This window comes from Triplophysa rosa, linkage group LG10 (assembly GCF_024868665.1).
Source record: "Triplophysa rosa linkage group LG10, Trosa_1v2, whole genome shotgun sequence".
Taxonomy (NCBI): domain Eukaryota; kingdom Metazoa; phylum Chordata; class Actinopteri; order Cypriniformes; family Nemacheilidae; genus Triplophysa; species Triplophysa rosa.
In genome coordinates, this window is record NC_079899.1 from 6,990,213 (window position 1) to 7,014,141 (window position 23,929).

A 23,929-nucleotide genomic window follows, 5' to 3' on the forward strand; every position below is an offset into this window, starting at 1 on the left:
CCTTGAATACACAAAAAAATGTAACCTAAAACTGTTCAAGTGTTATTATATTAGAGGAATTTGTTTTTGTGTTTGAACAAAATTAAGAACTTCCGAAAACATTTATTAATTGTTTCAGGAATTGATGACTCTCAGATTCCAGGTTTGGTTGACACTTGCAGACAAATAAACAGTTATGCAACATTTACAAATATTTTTTTAAACAGTCTTTATTGTCCTTTTCCACAATCAGCAAAATATATGAAACATTTATAAAACAAACATTCAAAAAAGAATCTCCTCCTTATGCTTACGATGTATTTAACTCCTTTTAGTAGATTTTTTATAATGGTGTGTACAAGAAATCAAAGGAGGGTGTTACATATATATAATGCTTCTTAAAAAAAAAACTAAAGACATCTCATACTCTTCTGCATGATGGAAAAGTTGAACCCCAATGCCAATCCAAAACAAAACCACAAAAAATAGACCAGCACCACAACTCTATTATTTTGCCATTTACTTCCTAGAAGAAACAGAATGCAATGCAGCTATTGTGCTATTAATTACAAGCAGTATGAAAAAAATAATAATTTACTAAAAACGAGATTATTATTCTTTTAGAAAACACTCATTTAATACATATTAGCATTATTGCTTGGAATGGATGTTTGGTCTCTGTATTGAATTAAAGGCTAGCGTAGTGCAAAAGAACACCCCAAGCATCTACACCTACTTTCTACATCATGTGTTTAAAAACAGCACCAAGTGTTGACCAAGAAAACTAATAAATTCATATAACACATAAAAAACGTTACCAGTGCTAGTCAATGAAGTACACTGATCTTATGGCAAATTCCCGAACCATATTGTACTTGATTTGATAGCAAATGTGATTCATAAATCTTAATTTACAGTAACTTTACTTTTCTGGATACTAAGTACCAACTGATCTGCTGTTCCAGTGCTGCTTTACTGATTTCTACTTATGTTAATGTCCTTAATAAGGTATTAAAATAGCTTTGGGCTCAGGCTGATTTGCATAAACTTCCCACAAATGGCCTCAGGACTGCCGGAACTGTCGCATTCATATATTATTTCTGCAAATAACCTTAACAGAACACACAGAAGTGAGAAAACACACACATACATACGGAATCACATCCCATCTATATGCAAAAAATAGAAATTTCAATGTTGATGTATGTATAGTATAGTATGTACTACACAAACAGAAAGGAAAACTTAAGGGCATTAAAAACAAGCATTCATTTGCATATTTTCAACAATTTAAGTTTTGATGAGAAGATGATGTTAAGAATGGCAGGCATGAGCTCAAATACTCATAAAAACATTTTCTGACAAACTTTTTCATTCAAATTATATCTAAACTCTGGAACACTGCTATAATAGTATACGTGTCAGTGTTGCGTTGTTACTTGATAGTTTTTGATGTCACAACCTTATTCTCTTGGATTACAACCTTGTGCGATGTTGGATTTCGAAGAGTCGACCCGCTCAATCCCATGTTGCCATTAATTGACCCTGCAGTAAAAGCCGCCTTTTGATGGGACCCCTGGACGACCCCCGATCCTCCGTAAACTACACCTTGAGATACTCCCTGAGCGGAGATGCCTGTTTTGAAGGACCCCTGAACCACGCCCCCTTGTCCTCCTTCCACAATCATCACGTTCTGAGATCTCGTAGCCCCCTTCGGTAGGGTCCCTTGAAGGATGTGACCGCTCTGGGCACCCCCGTCCACCAGCAGAACCTGCGATCCGGACAGAGTTCCTGTACGTATCATCCCAGTGTTGAGAGCCTGGGTAGACCCGCCCCTCTCCAGGAACACCATTCTCTCGCCGTGACCCGCCGTTACGTTGCTGCCCTGGAAGACCACTTCTTCTCCCATGGGGGCGCTGTTCAGCACATACATATTCTGTACAGCCGGTCTTTCGGTCATCAGCAGGGTGCTCGGCTGAGGCTCAACCATGTAGTACATGGGCTGCTGTTGCACAAGGAGTGTCGGAGCGGGCTGCATGCTGGCGATCACAGTAGGCCGATTCTCCGCCACTAGCATGTTCTCCACACGAGTGGTGGAGGCAGCGTTGGAAGACACGTTTACTGTGTTTGATGAAGACACAGCTCTGTTGATGGAAATGTTCTCGCGTTCCACCGGTTTAGGAGGGGAAGGAAGAGGTACATGGTGCTCAACTGTGGACTTTTTACCTCCACATATCTCAGCGAGAGTGTTAAACTTTGGCCCGAGGTCATTGAGAAACGCTAAATCGTTGTCATCCTCGAGTATACTACAGCAGCCTACGGAGCCAGCAGGTGAGCCCATCCCTTCATTCTGGTATATCATCATGTTGCTCTTAGCAAATCCATCATCTATCCCTCGGCTTTTCTGTAAGAAAGAGTAAAACATCTGTAGTTTGAGAAACTGTGAATATACAAACAAATACATTGGTTTGCTGTGTACGTATATAGGTAAACACACAAACCTGTGAATAGTACTCATTTAAGAACATTTCAGGCGCAGCCATCCCATCGAAATCTCCGGCCATTTCTCTCCCCGCCCAGGCGCTACTGTTTTTTATCGAGTTAATGCTGTGCATTTCCAGTCCATTGTAAGCACGCCCACCTATTGTAGAAGTTGACTCCATGTAGCCTCCGCCCGTCCCGCCCATTCCACCAATTCCCATCCCTATCCCCGTCCTCGCCCCCATGCCAGGGGGGGCATATACACCACCCACGCTTTTTTTTGAGTAGCCAAAATCACGCTCATCGTCAATCAGTACAGGAACATCCTATCAGAGGAGAGAGGGTTTATTTAATCATAATGATTTCCAGTTTAATGGAAATTCTGATATTGGGATAGAAATCAGCTCTTACTCTGTCCTCTCCCTGGCCCTCTGTATGGTAAGAGATGAGATGCTCTTTAGTGTCATAGGGCATTTCTGCAAACGGTCCTGCAATGACACCAGATCCACACTGACAGAGCAGCAGCAGGAGGGGTATTACTGTAGAAGAGAAATACCAAATATTTCAGCACCCAACAATTATAATATGTTATAATTAATAATATAATAATTATAATTATATTAAACTAATAAAACATTTCTGTTAATTGAAATCCAATAAAATAGCAGAATAAAGGCCAGATTTACTAAACAGGGCAAATTAGCGCGAGAGTGCATTTTCAAAAACCGCGGATGGGAGTGGAAATTTCTGTGGGTGAATTACTTACAAGCTCACATTAAAAAACACAGGCGCAATATCTCATTCCCATTATGACCGACGCAATCTACCAAGAGCAGCGCAAATTAATGCATTCACTGCATGTCTTCAGTATATCCAGACTGTAGCTTTTAAACGCCAAAAATGGCATTTGCTCTGTCGCAATCTGTTATACATATTATTCGAAAAACAATTTTTTTGAAATGTCGCCTTAGCAATTAACTAAAATACGTTTGTTACTGCACTAAAACTGTTAACTGAAGCAAATAAAACTAAACTAAAACTGAAATCAAAATCAACATAGCTCATATGGCAATTTAAAAAATAAACAAATAAATACTAAAATGGCGAAAGCACATTTAAAATGACTAAAAATGTATCTCATTAACATAAAACACTAAATATTAAACTACAATAAAACTGTAAACCAAACTGAAAGCTCTGCTTTTGTACAAAATGTACACAAAGCTTGTTATACTTCTATACAGTATATGTCATATTTAATAGGGTGTATGTTCATACAGAAAAATTATTCTGTGACCATCAAGTGTTTTGTGAAAATGATCAAAAATTCTGGCACTGCCAATCTGCCGCCCCCCCCCAAAAAAAACGATGGTTGAAAAAGTTTTGTTGTGGAAAGAGTTAACTGTACAGTGCAGCAGCAAAATTGGCCTATTTATTTTTAAGAAAAAAAAACATATTATAAACATTGTACTAACTGAAGCATGACCCTTCTTAACATGCTGGTGAAAACGGAATGACTTTGGTAACTTACGCAACAAAGCGAGGAGACCAAGAAAGAGCAACCCGATTCCAGCAGGTCCTAACCTGGAGCCCTTAGCTGCTCCGGTGCCTGATCTGGAACAAGTGCCCTGATCTGTACAGGTGCACACGTCCACCTTCAGCTTCTCTGGTGCTGGACATCCGAGTCCTTGCTGGTCCTTGACCTCCACCGTCACCTCATACTCTCCTGGCCACAGCTTCTCGTGGGCCCTCAAGATAGCAGTGGTGTCTGATGAGAACACAAACAAGTTTACCAGCAGTGTCAATGGTGACATGTTCAACAGATCTATCATTTTTTCTCATTTTAATTTCTAAAGTCATGGTGTGGACCAGCAAACAATTTGGACACATACCATTCAAATGCTCAACCACCCACTTTCCCTTAGATGTTTCTGGGACGACATTGAAAGTAAAAGGAGCTCCATTGGGTTCTGCATCCTCGTCCACTGCAGTAACCAGGACTGCTTGCTTTTCAGTGCAAATCGTCTGGACTTTGCTTGTCAAAGTGGGGCAATGATCATTAAAATCCTCGACTTGGATGGCAATGGTGCCTGTTGCCGTCTTAGAAGGCATGTCTATGAGAGAAGAGATGACATTTTAAAAAATTTGTACAAATTCAGTGTTTTAGTGACTATAGACCAATTTGGAGTCGTCGTCACGGTTACGTCACTGCCAGTTGCGCGCGCATACTAGTGGCAGAAAAGTCAGCGGAAACAAAGTAGCAATGAATGAAACGTAGGAGACAATTCCTTCAAAAATGTGTTTTTGTGTTATTGAATGTCAGAATAGGAATGGAAAAAATTATGGTGTTATTTCCTATGGAATACCGTCGTTGAATATGACATTTTAAGCTAAACATGCCATTAAACGAACAGGCTGGACTGAAGAAATCATCCGGAATACTCGTTTCTCTGTGTTTATTTTATTTCAGGTAAGGTTTTCTATACTGTTTATCACAAACAAATGCAAAATAAATTATGCAACGTTAGTTAAGAACGATAATTTAGATGCTTTCTGCCACCAGTTCGGCTCCGCCCACAGAATCGCGTCACACTGTTTGCAAACAAAAAATTGGTCTATTGATATATGTGGTGTCGCCACCTGCAGGACAGGTTGTGTACCTGCAATGACCTGTTTTCACTATTTTATACTCTGTTACTATATTAAAATTGGTTTTATGTACGAATAGTGTTTTTAGTAATTGAATAAACATTTGTTGTGAATGTCAAATTAGTTTTTAGCATCAAAACTCATTTAGCATCAAAACTCGATTCATTTTGTGATTACACATTTTGACAGTAAGTACTCTTTTGTTCAGTTTTTAAAATGCTAACACACAGAACCGAAAAAGGATTGAAAAATACAAAAACTTACCTTGAGTAATGCTGTAAATGTAAGCATGATAAGTTCCATTAACTAGATGCTTGGACTCCCGATCAGGAGCCTTATTCATTCTAATAGCACCTGTATTCTCATCGATTGTCAGCCAGTTATCTGGGTCATATCCTTTAGCATACCTATAAAAAGACGACATGGTTAGTTCAAGCTATCTTTATTTGAAAGAATAAAGAGTGAAAACAATTGCGCTTTGAACATCTTTTGACCAAGATGATTCCCTGTGTACTTACCTTACATTCGTAGCTTCTTTTCCCGTGTCTGAATCAGTGGCAGGGTATCTTGCAATGATTTTAGTCCTGTCAAATGCACTGCCATCCTCTGAGATAGGAATGGCCTTTGTTCCGGGAATGAACTTGGGTCCCTCTGGTTGGTTTTTCACTTTTATGTTTACATTGTACGCTGAAAAACATTGTTATAATGTTTAACTTTTGTTAACAAATTATTTGGATAATATCACTTTACACTTTGAATTTTTTTTAAGAAACAGTAGCGTTTTTGATTGGCCATAGAGGTTTTTCATGTCACATGACCACATATCATCAGATTTGGTCACTAATGTGAAATAGAGCTAGTCATCACGAGACACAATTATAGAAATAATAAGTTGAAATAACTTGAACAGACAATTTGATTACAATTAAAAATGTAAGACTACAAAATATTTTTACAGTTAAATGACACTACACTTAACATATGAGCTATTTGCACCTGTAAGTACAAAGAAAAAAAAATTCATTTTAAAAATCTAATTTGCAAGTTGAAAAAGTGTAATAATTATATGTGACATGAAAATAGTGATGAGATTAAAACATGTTCAATCAACTTAAAGGGATGGTTCACCCAAAAAATGAAAACTCTGTCATGAATTACTCACTCTCTAGTTGTTCCAAACCTGTACAGATGCACAGAGAAAGATATCTGGATGAATGCTTGTAACCAAACAGTTCTTGGACCCCATTGACTACCATAGTAGGAAAAATTACAATGGTAGTCAAAAGTGCTCCAGAACTATTTGCTGTTCTACATTTTTCAAAATATCTTCTTTTGTGTTCAACAGAACAAAATAAAATATAAAGTCATTTTTCCTACTATGATAGTCAATGGGGTCCAAGAACTGTTTGGTTACAAGTATTTTTCAAAATATCTTTCTCTGTGTTCATGAGAATAAATATATACAGGTTTGGAACATCTTGAAGGTGAGTAAATAATGACAGATTTTTTTATTGGGTAAAGTATCCCTTTAATTCATTCGAGTTAGGACTGCGTGAATGATTTGTGTTGAGTTTTAGTAACTGGTGATTTCCATTTCCCAGTATGCTTTGCATGGGACTGGTAAATGTCAAAATAAATGCTTTTTATCAGGGGCGCCACTGCGGTTTCTGAGCCCCCTCTCTAATTTGTACTCTGGGCCCTTCCATCCCATCGTAGTCACGTTCTGGACGAGGATCCTTGTTCGTAATCACGTTCCAGTAGGGAGGTCTGTTTACGTCGGTCCGTAAACGCGTGGGGCCCTTAGAATCCTTCTAACTTCACCACCTTACAGCGCCCCTGCTTTTTATTGCATAAAAGCATTTATTAAACAAATGGTGTACAGGAGTACAGCATTTGCTTAGGAGAAGTCAACTCAATATAATTATCTGAAACGTTGCTTAGAAGGCATTATATTGATAAGTGCTATGTTTGTTGTTTTATATGATAACATTGAACATTGTTCAAAAAAATGAAGCTCAATGTTATCCAACAAGAAACATTTTCTTTAACAAATGAAATGAAGTAAATCATACTACAGTAAATTCATTTAACCTAACCTAACACATTGCATTGACCCACCTGAGCTGCCTGTAACAAATGTAATTTATTCATAACTATACTAGGATGGATCTATGTGTTGGGTTATTCCAAAATGAAAAGGTCGTTTTGCTTTGTGTAAAGGTAAATTTTTGATTAATTTTAAATTATAAAGGTTTACACTGAAGGATAAATATAATTTGAGAGTTTAGAGTTTGTTAAAGTTAGTACAATTAGTAAAATTAGCTGAGTCTGTCTGACGTATAATTTTCTTCAGTCTTCATACCAGAGTTCGTACCAGACGACGACAAAAATGAAACGCCATCAACTGAAACAGCACCTGCTCCAGAGTTCGTACCAGATGACGACAAAAATGTAGCGCCACCTTCAGAACCGGCTCCACCTCCTCCGGCTCCACCTCCGCCCCCTCCGCCGCCTCCTCCACCTCCTCCGCCCCCTCCGCCGCCTCCGCCGCCTCCGCCGCCTCCTCCGCCCCCAACGTTTACATTCAATCCACTTTGTACACCAGTAATAGAGTGGTGGAATTCAGCCTTGTTGGCTGCACCGATGCCAAGGTTAATGTTTTTGACATCCTCATAATCAACAGGCTGCAAGAAAAGCAGACAAACAATATATTCTTCGGTCAAAGAGAGGTAGAAAAATCTGAGAAACTGGAGACTTAAGCAAAAGTCTGAATAATGAAAGAACATTAGAGATCATGACAAAAATGACTTGGGAAAAACATTGCAAACCTTGTCAAGCATCAGTATGGCCTCATTGGTCTTTGGGTCCATTTTAATGCTGAAGTATCCCGCCTCATTGCCTGATACAATGTCGCACATTGCCACCCAGTTGTCCGTCCCCTCAAGATCCAGGTCTTTTGCTTTAAATCTCATCACCTCCACCCCATATGTGTTCTCCTCTATGCTGCCTTCAGACTACAGAGGGAGGAAAATCATTTCATCAAAATAACTTTGCAACAACAACAACATGCCACAGACACCTAAATAGCGTAGATGAACTTACCGGGCCCTCCAAAACAGGCACATTATCGTTGACATCGCTGATCTTGATGGTCATTGTTCCTGTGGATGAACGGCCACCTGGAGCTCCGTTCAGGTCAGAGGCCTTGACCAACAGCACATACTGATCAATGGTCTGTGGAGAGACACAGTGGGTCAAAATTTTTATTTTAATGTATATTAACTGTCAATATATCAAATCGTGTAATATATATATTTGAAAAAACATAGAATAACACATTGTTAATATATTACACTATATATTGAATAATACATAAGAAATTGTTGCTTTTCATATATTGAAAAATATAAGCACATGGTTACAATGTATAGAAATAAACACTTTCTTACTGTTTCCAGTATATTCCCAATATATATTTTTTCAAAAGGGTGTATATCTATGCCACATTATTCATCGTGTATCAAAAATGCATTCGCTCAGCTTATCGACAGATGCACTGATCGTGACCTCTCACCTCTCTATCCAGGTTCGGATTGCTAACACGAACTACCCCATCACTGCCAATTGTAAACATTTGTGGCCCGTCGGGTTGCTGACCAATAATCTCATACTTGATTTGAGAGTTTGGGTTTCCAGGCTCATCAGCATCCTGGCAATTAATCTTCATCACTGAAGTACCTGTCGAATTGGACAATTATAGACATTTAATAACCGTTACATTGCTTGTACAACATTGAAGTACAAACCTCAAGTCTCATTGAGCTTAAAATGCAACGACCGCGGTAGCTTTAAGAACTGTTGCTCTCCTCTGGAGATGCTGTCAGGTCACTTACCTACGTCGCTGAGCTCATCTATAGACCCAAATTCCATTGAGCCAAACACAGGAGAATTATCATTCTGGTCCTTCACTTTTATCCTCAGTCCAATGTCATTCTCTGCAATCGTGTTATCTGTGAAAGTAGCCACACCGGACAGCTGCAGAGGCGAGGGAGGGATTCATTGTAAATTGTTAAATGTGATGATTTCTATTGTGAATAAGCCCATTTGTTAAAGCTACAGCGCTTCATTATTATTTTATCGTCATGGCCATGTCACTTACATTATATTGGGCGATATGCTCTCTGTCAAGGATTCCTGTTATTCTCACATATCCGGTTTCAGGATTCACCACAAATAAGTTGAAAGGCTCCCGGTCTGCTCCGATACCCCTCAGCGAGTATCTCACATTCCTTCCTTGATATTCTTCCTTATCTGAGCGAATCTATATTGATCAGAAAAAAGCATGTTAACATGTTTTAATCATTTTGTTCTGGCCCTGTCAATTTTAGCTGTGGCCCTGGATTGTTTTTAATGTTGACCTCACACCATTGCTATGCGTTTATTCTTTTAATTGTGACTTGTGAGCTACATTACTTCTTAAATGTACATCATATTTTTCGGCAGATATTAAAAGATTGTGGCCTTCATAAATGCTTTATGACGTATAAATGTTAAGTAGCAATGACAAGTGAAGCTAAACTTGCAATTCTCTTTCAGACATCATTTTAAGATATAAGGTCACAGTTAAAAAATCTAAAGTAAACTAGAAAATGTAAATGTTCATTACAGGCTTTCTTACTTTTGCAATAAAATCTTTCTTGGTGTAATCTACATTCTCTTCTAGGATTTGGGGAGGGACGATCCATTCTCTCTTTTGCCTGTGGAGGGCCACGTTGTGTTGAGAATTGGCCTTAGTTTGAAACACATGCTGTGGAGAAACAGAAATTGAACTGATCAACAGGTTGTGACAAGAGACTTATTAAGGCAGCTTTCTTAGTTTGCTCATACACAACAGGACTTTTCTTTATTTTCTTATATTTGTTGAACATTTTCAGGCAGCTTGAAACCTGTGTAGTTCAGTGTTTAACTCACTCAATGACGTTTTGTTTTTACAGCGAGTTAATGGTATTTTCTATCTCTAACCCAACCCTAAACCTTGCCCTTACACAAACCTTTCTGCATTTTTTAGATTTTCATTAAGCATTTTTCTCACTCTCCGCATGGTGACTGTTGGCACACAAAACCACAAGACTCAAGGGAAAGTGAGGAAAACATGGGTATTATTTTATTTTATTTTAAACAACATTTCTGTAATTTTTGTAAAACTAATTTCTACATTTAAGTAAGATTCTAAGCATTTTCATATAATGTCAGACCTGCTGCTGTAGACTTTTAAAGTGACACACGGAAACATCACACATAAATAGTTTATAAGCAATGCCAATTCAACCTTTGAATTTCTGTCAAATACAAGCCAAGGTACTAAAAAACCCGCAAACATTTTTGGGTTTAGAGATACTTAGCACAAAATGAAGATTCTAACCTAATATTTAGCTACACCATTCTATAGGCTACAGAGCAATGTAAAATAGTATGCAGACCGGAATATAAAAAACAAAAACAAAACAATGAAACTGACACAAATAAAGTACAAAAGTGAAACTTCGACATAATGCAAATATGAAGCCCTTCACAACAAGAATACACAAGGCAGAAGAAATGCTGTAAGGCAACATCTCTACCCGGAACACCATCTTTCTCCAGTAAAGTATTATATTGTTTACTGAGATTTACATATCGATATGTCATTATTTTACATCTTTATTTAAATGCAAACTTCAATGTACAACATCCTACATGCATTCCAGTAGGCTATATGACTTTTGTTCAATACAACACAAAAGCAGAAATTATCAGCAATGTTGAGACTGCGTAATGACAGTGAGTGGAGACCGAGGCTGTCATTATACAGTCAGTCAGAAGATTTCAAATGAATGAAACAAAATCTTATCAAACATTAATTTCCTTGCCACATATTGAACCGCAACATAAGTGAGTAGACTAAATGATGATAGAAAGTTTGTTTTTTAATTACAGTTGTCGAGTGAATTAACAAACATGAGCTTGCGGTGCCAGGGGGTGGGGATTTTAACACTTCTGTTAAGAATAGACTATACACACACAGTCTACCCGCAGATCCAGCTTGACGGCTGTTTTTCTGAGTCTGTGTTCTGAAATGCCCCTTACAAAACGTTACCATGATAAGTTTCCACTAAAATGTCGTGAGCCACAAAAAGGGATTTTTTAATGAACGCACTGGCCGATGGGATGTTACAACAGTTCTACACACTGCACCTATAAGCTTTAGTAATTAATACATTGTATAACATCACTAAAGTTAGCCTGCCATGTGGTAAACACGGTAAATATTTAAAAAGGGCTGCTGGACAGTTGAGGCGACTCCCTCCGACATTTCAATTGAACTCGCATTCACATTAAACTTGCGAACTAACAAATAAATAAACGACATAGGCTACTTTACAAGACAAGCGTAGAAAAAAACAGGCGAAATGCCAAATGAGCCGTTTCAATAGACCCATAACAAATATTACGTCTCGAAAAGTGATGTTAAAAAAAGACGCACCAGACAAAACCCGAAATCAAAAAAGTTTAATGATAACATTAGAAATGATTTCCATAAAGAAAAATGATACTAAAATAGATAAAACGTGAAATACTTACCGATAATGAGAAGCAAAACAGAAAAGTGAAAGCGGACGACATACGCCGGGCCATGGCCAGGGGGGTTCGTGTTATTTCCTGTTCACCTGAGATCCGCTGCTATCGCCGCCTGCTTATTAAATCTTTATAGTATCCAGAAGAGCCAAGATGTGTTTGCGATGCTTTATGATGAACGATAGTGAGAATGAGATCGATGAGGAAAGCTTTAGAGTAACTCCTTCATCATCATTTCTCCCACGCCTTTACCTTGCGGGTTAAAGGAGGATCTAAATCCCGATGGGTGTGCGTGTGCGTGTGCGTGTGCGTGTGTGTGTGTGAGAGAGAGAGAGAGAGAGAGAGAGAGAGAGAGAGAGAGAGAGAGAAGTACTTTGCATAATTACAATATGTATCATAATGGGTGGCGATGGATTTATTGATACATTTTGACTAGTAAGCAGACCAATTCTGTCTATAAACAGCAATACTTATAATATGCACATTGCACACGTTTACACATACTTTTATGAACAAAGTCTGTATGTAAAAAGTTCTTAATCACAAGTTCAACATTATATATAGGATATAATGTATCTTTTTATACATCATATGGATAATTGGTATTGTCCTGATGGTAAAAGCACACTTTGAGGATTATTGATATGTTGTTGTTTTCAAACCCCACGAATAACACTAGAAATTTTAGATATTTTAAATCCTTTAAAATAACCGTCAGAGCTTTAACTTAAAGAAGTAAATATGTAAATGTGATGAAACCATATTGACCTGGATTTGCTGCATTAATGTTTATTAAAGATCAAAGGTAAATGCTCTCTGATTTCATTATCAATGATACTTGGTGTGAATGGATTTATCAGTGTCAGGCGCCTTAAGCATGCGATTATTAAAAGATGGTCATACTTAAGACAGCTTAACTGAAAAGTGTCTGAGGTTTGCTCAGCTAAATGACTAATTATCAAATATTTAGGCTATCTACAGTATTGTACATTTTTTCTGATAGATGTGTGACTTTTTCTGATAGATGTGTATACAAATAGGCTTCTTTTTTGCATAATTTCAAATAAAAAATAATCACAACAGTTTGCATCAATCATTTTTGAGTTATGACAACTTCTTATGAAATTAAGTTCATCCAACAAACTACAAAAAGTTATACAGATGACCTTTCCTCTTCTATCAAGTGCATTTTTATTTAACACTTACGTAAAAGATCATGTTAATGCTACAAATTATAAAGTCGAGTTGAATAAAAATTAAGCTGTACCAACAAGTTTTTTGACTATATTTTTCAAATTTGACTCAATCATGGACACTGGTTAAATGAAAACACCAATAAATATTCCACTTCCCAGCACTCATTGTACTCAGATTATAAACAAGAACTGATCTTGCCTCTAGCAGTTCCAGTGAAATTCTGACTAAAACAACACCCGAAGTATCTCTCAACGAGCCTCCCATCATCCTAAGCAGAAGCTATATTCTTCGCACAATGGGAACTTCTTAAAACCCACCAACATTATGAAAACTTTTTTAAAAACCAAAAGAACAGAAGATTAAATTAATAATAACTAAATGAATTAATAAGTATCCAGCTTTTCTCATGTTGAGATCCTCAGTCCAGTTTCAGCAGTGTTGCTTAAATGGGTAGTTGACAAATAAACCGCACATGTGTCCTGTGACAGCAAACATTTAGAAAAAAAAACTAACAATGAAGATAAATCTATCGTATGCTATAAATGTTCATTATAAAATACTAACAGTTTGTTTTAGACATTTTTGCTGTCACACCATAGGACACATGCTCAGTATATTTGTCTGTACACTGAGCATCATTCATGTAGCACAAACTCTAATAGATCAAGTTTTTAGATAAAAAAATCTTTAAGTTTGAACTTGAAATATTTAACTCAATTAGTGTGGAAAATTACATTGAGTTACAACAACTTAAATATTGTTTTAAACAAATCAATATAGATAATTAATTTAAAGATAATTAAGATAATTAAGTTAAAATCAATAAAATTGTAATAAAATGTAATATTAATACATATATAAATTAATACAAATTATTTTATGTTTTACAATGATAATGTATACAATTATTTTATTATTGTTTTACAATGATAATGTATATATATGTTTTTTTAAATGAGAAATTATATCATTTTTATATAAAATCTACTTTTGACTTTGACTTTCTATTTGCCAATAGAATAAAACATATTTTCCCCTTGGAACTTCTAAATTTAGTGATATGTCTCTGAAACAGATAGCATAAATGCACTGCATTTTGTTTAGGCCTATATCTATGTTTATATATTTGCAAAAGAAAACAAATGCCGAACAGTTATTTGAACATTTTTTGTTACTGTGAATACTCTGCGTATTTTGTTCTCCCAAAATACTAAAAAAGTAACGTTAAAAAGGCAAATGTATTTTTATCAAGAAAAGCATGTGCGTATAGGGAGGAACAATACAAACATTAAAAGTTTTCAAGGATGGTTACGGGGACCCTATAGAGACGATCTCAATAGCAAGCCATTTGCATACATTAAGAGAATATCCTGAATGTGACCTCCATTCAGATGAACCCTCCACTGTCTGAGCCACCATAAATTCAGTTTCAGACACAACTGCTAAACAACAAGGGAGAAAGGGAGGGGAGAGAGAGAGTGAAAGAGAGAATGTGAACGCTTTCTACATTCTCTCTTTCTCTCTCTCTCTCTCTCTCTCTCTCTCTCTTACAGGAATAACATTATTAAACACCTTAAACAAGTTACAACAAACTCTGCGCAAACATTTATTCATCAGGTTAATTGTCACAATAGGAATCCTGTTGATTTTGTTTTTCGAATTAAAAGAGAAATTAAAATGAACTAAAAACCAGTCGTGCAGGAAACTCCCTGGCATTTGGACGATAAACACTCACAGGTCTGTATCTGTAGCTGGCGCATGCACATGCTTGTCCCCATGCACAATAGGTGTATGACTCACACCGACATTTAGGCGTGTCGACTGCCTCATGCAGGGTGTGTCGCAAGCAGCCAACGCCCTAGTCTTCAACTCTCACATGGCAATAGAATCCCTTTTCTTTTTTTTGTCCAACCCACAGTGAAGAGAGGTTATACAAGAGCACATTTTAAATCTTGGGGCCGTGGAGGCACAAATGTTTCACACCTAAATTGTAGGTGTGACTGTGCTATTTCGGACTGAGGTAATATTCCCTGGAAGAGAGAATGAAATAACATCAAGTGGTTGTGTAATGTGGGCTAGGGTTGGTTATGGGTTAGACTTGGCGTTAGGCTTTAAGCTTGGTTAGGTTTGGCTCTAGTTCGACTGAAATCTGACCAATATTAATTAAACATCATCATTATTATTTATTTGTGTATATGCTTAGGGTTAGTGTGGATAAGATTGCAAGAATTGCACCTAGGTAGTTTACTAGACATCGTTGTTATGTTTTGGTTCTGTCAGGTTACAATTAGTTTATTTGGTTACGATTTATGTTTGCATTGGGATGTGGATTGAAAGAGTTAAAGGACATTGGTTTATGGTCACAACAGGAAGTGAATGCAGAGTCAGGTCTGCTGATTTAGATTTAGATTCAATTTATTGTCATTGCACATGTACAAGTACAAGGCAACGAAATGTGACCTCTGCATTTAACCCATCCAGAGAGTAGTGAACACACGCACAGCAAGTGGTGAACACACGTACCCCCGGAGCACGTACCCCCGGAGCAGCTATGACTGCAGCGCCCGGGGAGCAAGTAGGGGTAAGGTGCCTTGCTCAAGGCTCAAGGGCACCTCAGTTGTTACCTGACGGCCCTGGGAATCGAACCGGCAACCTTCTGGTCACGAGTCCGACTCTCTAACCATTAGGCCACAACTGCCTCCTATGCATAACAATGTGCAGTATTAGTCAGCAGTATGGGTTACATACACATCAGTGCCACCTGCTGGTGTTAAAAATCATGTAACACATCTATGTATAAATATGTCATATTAATAGAACAATAGACTCTCAGCACTAAAGCAAACAAACAATAAATATCCTGTTGTACTTTAACAATCAAAGGAAGACCCGATACTTCTGTGCTGGGTGTGAATGTTTATCTATGCGTGACCTTTGACACACCCATGAGTTGTGTTTCACTACATACAGCACTTATGACTCGCTCTTTTCATCCCTGTAATTACTATCTTTCGCTGATCTCGCTTCTGTTGTCCCGTTTCTCTCTCAGTTAGTCTCATAACTGCATTCTGTTCTCATTCTTAAAACTTTACTATTCTTTTTCTCAGTTTCACACTATCTCTGGCTCCTTCTCCACATGACTCCCCTCTTTCAGTATGACAGCACTTTTTTCCCTGTCTCTTTGGCTCTTTGTGTCTCTTTAAGAGCTCAGTCGAAAGGAAAACAGCTCCATGGCAACGAACTGAAACCTGAGCTGTGAGATAAGGCCAGACGGTCGGGAGGCGTGGCTAGATAGTCCCACGTAAACAATGTTTCCCAGCACATAGACGTCAACGGCTGTGACGACTGAGTTTCACACGTTCTCAATACATGTGGTTTGACTATTACTCATAAAAATAGATTTATTAAATGCAATTAACAAGCTAATATTCATATTTAATAAACATAAATACTATTTATATCCTTCCAGGTCTACTATTCCTCGTACAAACAGACTGTGTGGATTTTATAGATTAGAGACAGGCATATTTGTTATTATTTTACGCAATCTACGCACATACAGCGCATAGCCTACTGTAAATACAATCTGTCTCAGTCATGCTCACAGATTGTAATGCATGTTGAAAGGGTTTCACCAACTCATGTCATTGTTTTGGCCGTGTTGTTGTGTCCGGCCCATTTGGGCTATCAAACAGACTTCAATTTCGCTTGGTGCTGTGACAGGACTTATACATTTTACATTCAGTATCATGTATTGAAGTTTAAATTGTAGACACGTGTGGCCAGTTTCTTCATTTTGGTTTTTCCAGCCAAAAAATCCGAAAACATCCAACACAGGATCAAACAAAGTGTGTCGCTGAGGGATAAACATACTGGCTGCCTGGAATGCCCTGAACACAGGAAGAGTGATACAAACAGTAAAAAAGATCAGCGCTCTTGGGTCACTACATGGGAGCGATATAAATGCACAATAGAGTGTGTCTCCAAAAACATCGCATTAGTATAAAAGTAAAAAAAGTAAAAACGTTTTTAAAGAACTCGGTGACCAGAAACTCAGAGAGCATTAAAAAAATGTTAATGTGTGTTGATGTGCAGACAGAAGGACAATGAACGTCTGTATTGTAACATTGACTCAGTGCAGCATGTACCCATTCTTCATCAGTCACATACCTGTCATCTGAACTGTTACACCTAGAGGGCATGTGACTTCAATAATGATATCTCCTAATGTAACTTCTAAAACAAGGGCAGCAAATACAAAAGCACAATGTTTAAAACAGAATTGTGTTATTTTTTGCATCTTATGGTGATAGTTCACCCGAAACTGAAAATTCTGTCATCATTTACTCACCCTCTTGAAATTTCAAACCGTTGTGACTTTCTTCCTTCCGCACAACACAATTGTGAATGGTGGCCAGTTAACGACATTCTTCAAAATATCTTCTTTTGTGTTCTGCGGAAGAAAGTCATACAGGTTTGAAAGGACAACAAGGTGAGTAAATGATGACAGAATTTTCATTTTTGGGTAAACTATCACTTTAACTTCTTTCTTTGAATTATGCTGTATATGCAATGTGCAGCGTATGCAGCTCACTTTTATGTTTCATTTCATGCACACAGAGGTTTCCAAAATGGAGCAAAGAACACGAGACAGAGCGAGAGAGTCAAATACCTGGGTTTAGAAACTGAACAAAGGTGGAACAGAGGAAGCTCTATACCTCTCGGGTGTAGAATTACATGCATGCATCAGTGCTTGTGGGGACATTAACACAAATAAAAGAGGGACACATAATGCAGTGACATTGGAGATTTATAGATCTATTTGGGAGTGGCGTGATTTGGTGGTTTGTGGTTCATTTTGGGGGTTAAAAGACAACTGGAATGTTTGTGGTCGACATTTATTAATAACAGATGTACAACTAGTAGTACATGTTATCACATCCCATCTCACACTCGGTTTAGTGGTATCTCTTTCACCTGCTCTTTCTGCTTCTTTCCCTCTTGTTCACGTGCCGATCAGAAGTAATTGAGAACGCCTTTAAATTTCAGTTCAGCGACTGCATTGGATGTAGTAAACAGTAGAATTGTGGATTGTGAATTGGAACTAAAAATGCAATGAATTGCAGAGCTATTCCTAACCCACAAACTGAAAGCGTGCCAAATCCTAAATTCTGAGTCTTACCCAACCCTCTTTCACACTCAGATATTTCTCATGATTCAGTCTTAACATAATGACAGGCCTTTATGTGATTTTTATTTATCACACAGGCAAGACCAGGTGTGGCAGGTGCACACCCATAGTGAGCAGAAGCTGTTGGGTTTCCAACATCACAAAGCAATTGTCATGATCAATCAGGGTTGTTATATGTTCTGAATAACACATTTGGAGTTTCAGTGACGGCCATTAAACTGTATGTGATTATATGTGTGGTTAAAGTGAAGTGACTATAGCAGAAGGCGTTTTGGGTGACTATAAACCTCCTGAATGTTTACGCTTATTTAGTTTATCTGGCTAATCAGAATTTGACAACATGTGGTTGACACACAACATAACAATGCAGTGTTGTGTCAGGACATTGTAGCTACGTCTTGACATAAACACAGGTACAGATGACAGGTACGCATTTCGGCCAAAAGTGAAAAACATCTTTGAAAAAAAGGGGGGGGGTGTGGTTGGGGGTGTATAGATAAGGTAAAACATCCTATAGTTCACCTGAGCCTGTGCCATTCAGGACATGTGTCGTAAGAACTGTGTACAAGTTGTATCCTTGGTGATAGGACACCCTCAGGCTATGAGCTCTGTTAAAAAAGTACAGTACAGGACTCCATGTGCTAGCATTCCTTTAATGTTGTTTCAATGCATTTTTTCTTGAAACCATGTTACTGGTCTTTCGGGGGATGCATACTGTTAGCCTTTGTTCTCTGAATGCTGCGTACTTTTGTGCGAATAGTTTGTAATTAAAAAAGTGATTAAAAGATAAATATTATAGCAATTGACTTGTTATAAATAGATAATAGTCGATGACAAATAATTGTATACCCAAAACAGCCCATTAATTAACAGCAATGATCTGTCCATTTATAAAGATAAATATTGCCCTTCAATTACATTACATGAATGTATGTTCTGCCTCAAAACTATATGTCCCTATAGGTTTATTAAACAGATCATCTGCTGTTCTTTAAGCTGCATTGCTGCGTGCAAAATCATATTCAAGCCCCACTAACATCACTCTGCCAAATTCCATTCCTCCAAACCCATCCTCCACAACTCCCCACCACACACACACACACACACACCAACATATTGCAACATGCTCATCTTCAGGCTGGTGTGGTCTAAAATTCCAACACGTGTCAGTAAATGAGCCCTAAAAACTGATAAATAACTCAAAAATTCAACAAGAAATGTAACTTTTCTGTGAATAAACACTACCTGTTTTTTGTCCTTTGTTTTTACTCACCATGTCTCTCTCACACTGCCTCTTACTCATTTCTTATCAGTGTTTCAGTCTGAAAACTACCTACAATGTTTCCATAAAGGAACAATTACAAATGCATAATCACCTCAAGACAAAAGTGTCTATAATAATGTCCATTAATATAAAAAATATACATTAAAATATTATTTAAAATTATTTTAAAATTATTTTTACTTAAACAAATATAGTTTACCCTGTTGAAAAAAACAGCTGGTTAGGTATGTTTTGATGCTGGTTTGCTGGTTTGTGCTGGTCCTTAGCTGGTCATGTGCTGGTCCTTAGCTGGGTTTAAGTTGGTCAAACCAGCATCAAAACATACCCAACCCAGTATATGCTGGTTTTTTCAACAGGATAAACTTACAGCTTCCTAAAGCTGACTGAACTTTAGCATGCTAATGCTAGCTATTATAACCATTACTCCACCATGGTTGGAGCTCCACCATTACACCATTAAAAAGTCAATAAAAATACATACACATGTTAAGTGCTTGTTCCGCTAATGCATAAAGTACCTGTAGTGTTTTTTTAAAGACTTTCCTTTTTCTATAAAAAAATTTTTTTAAATTTTTCTATTTATTTAGCTCTGTGTTTTTTCATTAGAGACTCACTCTTTTAACATTGGTTGAACTGTAACATATCCTGTTCTGTCTTCCTGGTTTTCTAATTGTTAAACCCCTTCCTCCCCGATTCCTTCTGGCCAAGCTGCATTCTGTGAATCTTTATGTCAAAAGGTCACATATTTTCTCTAAAGTCCTATAATGCACCAGATAACAGGCAGTGCAAACCAGAAGCCTGTGACATACACAACCACACAATCACTTTGCCTGGCAATCACTCTCAAAATCCCATGTGAATAAAGTTGGTTTTCAAGACATGCTTATGTAGAACTCTGCCAGTGCTTTCAAGGTGGGAAGTTCTTTATTATCTCTTGCCTCATGTGAATGGGCTGAAAGGGTAATTCAATGCATAACAAATATCTCTTTCATTTGCTGAATGTGTGAATTTGACGATGACTGTCTGTGTAACACCAATGAATACCTCCTGCACTCCACCCAAACAGATGGAGATTGAAATTGTCATGCATTAATCATGTCTAGTAAGTCAGGTGGTGCGACTGGTGAAAGTCTGCTCTGTTAAAATATAACCCCCCCTCTCTCTCTTCATTAGTAGATGTACAAGTTAACAAGAACAAACATTAAGTAATGATGTATTCCGGTGTTGTTCATTGTTAGTTGATGTTTACTAATGCATTTACTCATGTTAACTAATAGCACCTTATTGTAAAGTGTTACCCATTTTACTTATGACATTACCTATTGTGTTACATTACCAGTGAGCTACACATGAGAAATTTGTATAATTACTTGAGAAAACTTTGCATTACAGGGTTTTAGTGTTTACTTTGATTGCATCGTTTTCCATATAACACACTTACAGTGAATGGTGAGTGAGGTTTTATAGTTGTGTGCCTTTTAAACAAAATGGCACATAACATGTAAAAAATGACACATTTTGTGTTAAAAAGCATAACACAAACAATGTGTTAATATTTAACACATCCTTTAGAGAGTGTACAGTGTTGTGCCCAGTTTGTGGAAGAAAGAAATCATATGGGTTAGTAACAAATTGATTAAGTAACGCATGTTACAATTTTCAGAGTATCAATTCAACAAAACGTTTGGATCATTGTCACTCTCAGAAAAGCACTTTGATATGGTTTGATGAACTTTAAATTAAAGATCATATGCTGACCTCTGCAGGATAATATGAGTAACTTGAGTAATGTGAATCATGTTTTATAGCACCAGAGGGCATGATCATCTGATACTTGTATCATCTGATTTAAGTGTTCATGTTTGCCTACTGTAATCTAAATACCATATAATAAGTAATGATTATGAGTAACATGACTAAAGTAACATGGTTAAAATGAATTAGAAAGCAAAGAGCACTATGAAAAGCACTTTCTTTTCTCAAAAAAAAGGAAGTAAATAATCTATTGTTCAAAGATCCCAGTAACCAACAGGCATATACAGTATACCATCAATACATTTTTTTTCAGTACCAGATCACGCAGATAAACATAGGAATACTGTCTTGTATGAAAAGCTTTAACCGAATGAAAACAATGTAATATATTTTTAAAATTTAAATATAGAAAAAAAAACTGATTTTTTTTCTTTTATTAGAGTGTATTTATATTTTTTTACTTGTCATTGTATGACTTAAATAACATTTAAGTGCAAACACCAAGATACCTTGCAGTAAGATATCAAAATCATTGTTATTGTTAGTAATTAATTAAACTAATTGAACTTTTGTGTGATTTACTGTGACGGCCGAATGACTGATTCACCCACTGTGCAAATCACAAGACCTACACTTTGAAAAACCCCTATTTAAGAAATATACTGTTAAACAGTAGTCAAGTTGTTTCATGTCCTGTGGTCATCAACGTGTAAGCACGTGACACATGTTTTTTGTATAAAATGCATTTTTTTACTGAAAAACTTTACACTGTACTAGTTTAACTTGCTTCCTTGGCTTTGCTACCAAAATAATCCTTTATAATAGCGCATTTCTCCTTTGTCTTCAAAATTACATACTTTCACCAAAAATATAGTTTTCTTTAATGACTTTTGGGCACTGCACTCACATGCGTATGTGAATATTGGTACATTGATAACACATAAATGTCATGACTTTCATGATTTTCATAAAATTGTCCCAGATACAGCAACTGTATCTTCTCTTACTTCGATGCTTGTTACAGTACTGTAGATGAGGATGTGGGAGGGGTTGACAAACTGTCATTGAGACATTTTTGGGAGCCATTTGCACCTGCCCAAATTCTTAGTAATCACAGAAATAGCAACATGGGCTGTATGCAGAAAGACATTAAAAAAGAACATGTGAACATGATGAAAAATAAAGATAAAGACGGATGAGGGGGGAGAGAGAGAAAGTGCATTTGTTTTTGTATAATGTTTTAACACCGTGGGGACAGGGGGCCACGGTGATGCATTCCCATAGAACCGCTGTACAAAAACCTCCCTCCATGTACAGTGCCTCAGACTATGAATACAAAAACTTCACGAATTTACAGGACTTTTAACAATGAAATATAACAGATCTTCTGGACAGGTGGATACTATTTTATGTAATTTTACACATTTAATTTAATTTAAATAACATTATGTTGGCAGTTAATGAATGTGTGCAACTAAGAGATATAAATATAACCATTTTCCTGTGGACATACTGTATATCAACTGTATTATGAGTTATGCACTTTTACACTGAAGACCCTATAAAATATGTTCTGGAATTATTTATATGAGTATATGGCAGTGGACAAATTAGGATTTCTAATACGAATTTTGGAGCGCTTATTCACAATGTGCCACTGGCTCTCAAGCAAACTTTGGAAATGGAACAAAACTAACTGTTTTAGGTAAGTGTTTTCGTTCTAGCAATACCTTCTATTCAATAGAATATTGGTGTCAGGCTGATGACTATCATCATTCTGTTAATTATAAAACTTTGCATGCAACCTGTTCTGAAATGAAACATTTGGGCAATCACACCAAAAAAATAAAATAATAATAATATAGAATGTAGACTGTTTGAAACAATTACTGCATACTGTCTCACTGTGCCAACACTTATCAAGCATACTTTGGAGCTGGAACAAAATTAACAGTTCTAGGTAAGAGACTTGTATATTTAACTATATAACTTGTTAATGGAGGCCAACAATGGAAGACTGTTAAGGAAAATAACAAAAAATCAGATTTTCGGTCATTAGTTGATTAAGATTAGATTAAAATACACAGGCTTTGGCCAAATTATTATTATTTATTAAGCTTTTATACCGCAAACATCTGAACCATGTTTAGAACAGTTCCTTTTTCGGCTTGAGACCCCTTTTGACATGACAATTGAATGCTGTGCCAATTATCAAGCTTATTTCGGTGGCGGCACTAAATTAACAGTTCTTGGTAAGTAATACTTCAGCTTCACATGTAAAACATTTCACAAATAACTGTACGAGTATATTTTGAATTGACAGTCTAAAGTAACATAAAAAGTAATATATATATAAGAGAGAACCAAAACATGAAAAGCATAAAAAAAGGCATTTAGTAAATGTAACAACCATAGTCGTAATTTTATTAGTCTGTATGCTGTGCTTTTGGTAGCAGTCAGGCTCACTTTGGTGGAGGTACAAAGTTGACAGTTCTAGGTAAGTTTTTATAAATATAAAACAATTGCTTTTGCAGCGTAAAACTAAACATTTGAATAACAGTTCTTTAAGGTGATGCAAGTTTCCGTACTTTAAGAAAGAGGTTTATGATAATGCTTTGATACTCTGTGCTCAAACACGCCAGCATATTTTGGAAATGGCACCAAACTCACTGTTTTAGGTAAGAAAAAATAATGATCATAATATTCTTAAATGTGTACAAATACTCTAATGAAAAAATGAAATCTTGCTTTAGTAACAGAGCCTGTAACATTAGTTA

The 23,929-nt window shown here is 36.8% G+C and overlaps 1 protein-coding gene across 4 annotated transcripts; it reads right to left on the minus strand.

The window, feature by feature from the left end:
- Positions 1-482: 482 nt before the first annotated feature.
- Positions 483-11,963, minus strand: LOC130560291 (desmoglein-2.1-like). Of its 4 annotated transcripts, none has more exons than XM_057343979.1 (15): positions 11,731-11,963; positions 9,788-9,916; positions 9,269-9,430; positions 9,003-9,144; positions 8,684-8,847; positions 8,212-8,343; positions 7,938-8,123; positions 7,472-7,793; positions 5,628-5,796; positions 5,374-5,516; positions 4,353-4,574; positions 3,992-4,228; positions 2,872-2,999; positions 2,481-2,786; positions 483-2,383 (listed from the first exon to the last, which is right to left on the minus strand). In XM_057343979.1, the coding sequence occupies exons 1-15, from the start codon at positions 11,782-11,784 to the stop codon at positions 1,415-1,417; spliced, it is 3,465 nt and encodes a 1,154-aa protein (XP_057199962.1). In that variant the 5' UTR covers positions 11,785-11,963; the 3' UTR covers positions 483-1,414. The 4 variants fall into 4 exon arrangements, with proteins under 4 accessions (XP_057199962.1, XP_057199966.1, XP_057199965.1 ...); XM_057343983.1 differs by having other exon boundaries at positions 7,571-7,793; positions 11,731-11,962; XM_057343982.1 differs by having other exon boundaries at positions 7,544-7,793; positions 11,731-11,962.
- Between the last annotated feature and the right edge of the window lie 11,966 nt (positions 11,964-23,929).

Excerpts from the sequence above, each read along its gene's own strand:
- LOC130560291 (XM_057343979.1), bottom strand. The coding sequence starts at position 11,784 with ATGGCCCGGCGTATGTCGTCCGCTTTCACTTTTCTGTTTTGCTTCTCA. Across the intron at positions 9,431-9,787 it reads AGAAAGATTTTATTGCAAAA|ATTCGCTCAGATAAGGAAGA; the intron begins GTAAGAAAGCCT and ends TGATCAATATAG. Across the intron at positions 2,787-2,871 it reads AGGGCCAGGGAGAGGACAGA|GATGTTCCTGTACTGATTGA; the intron begins GTAAGAGCTGAT and ends CTCCTCTGATAG.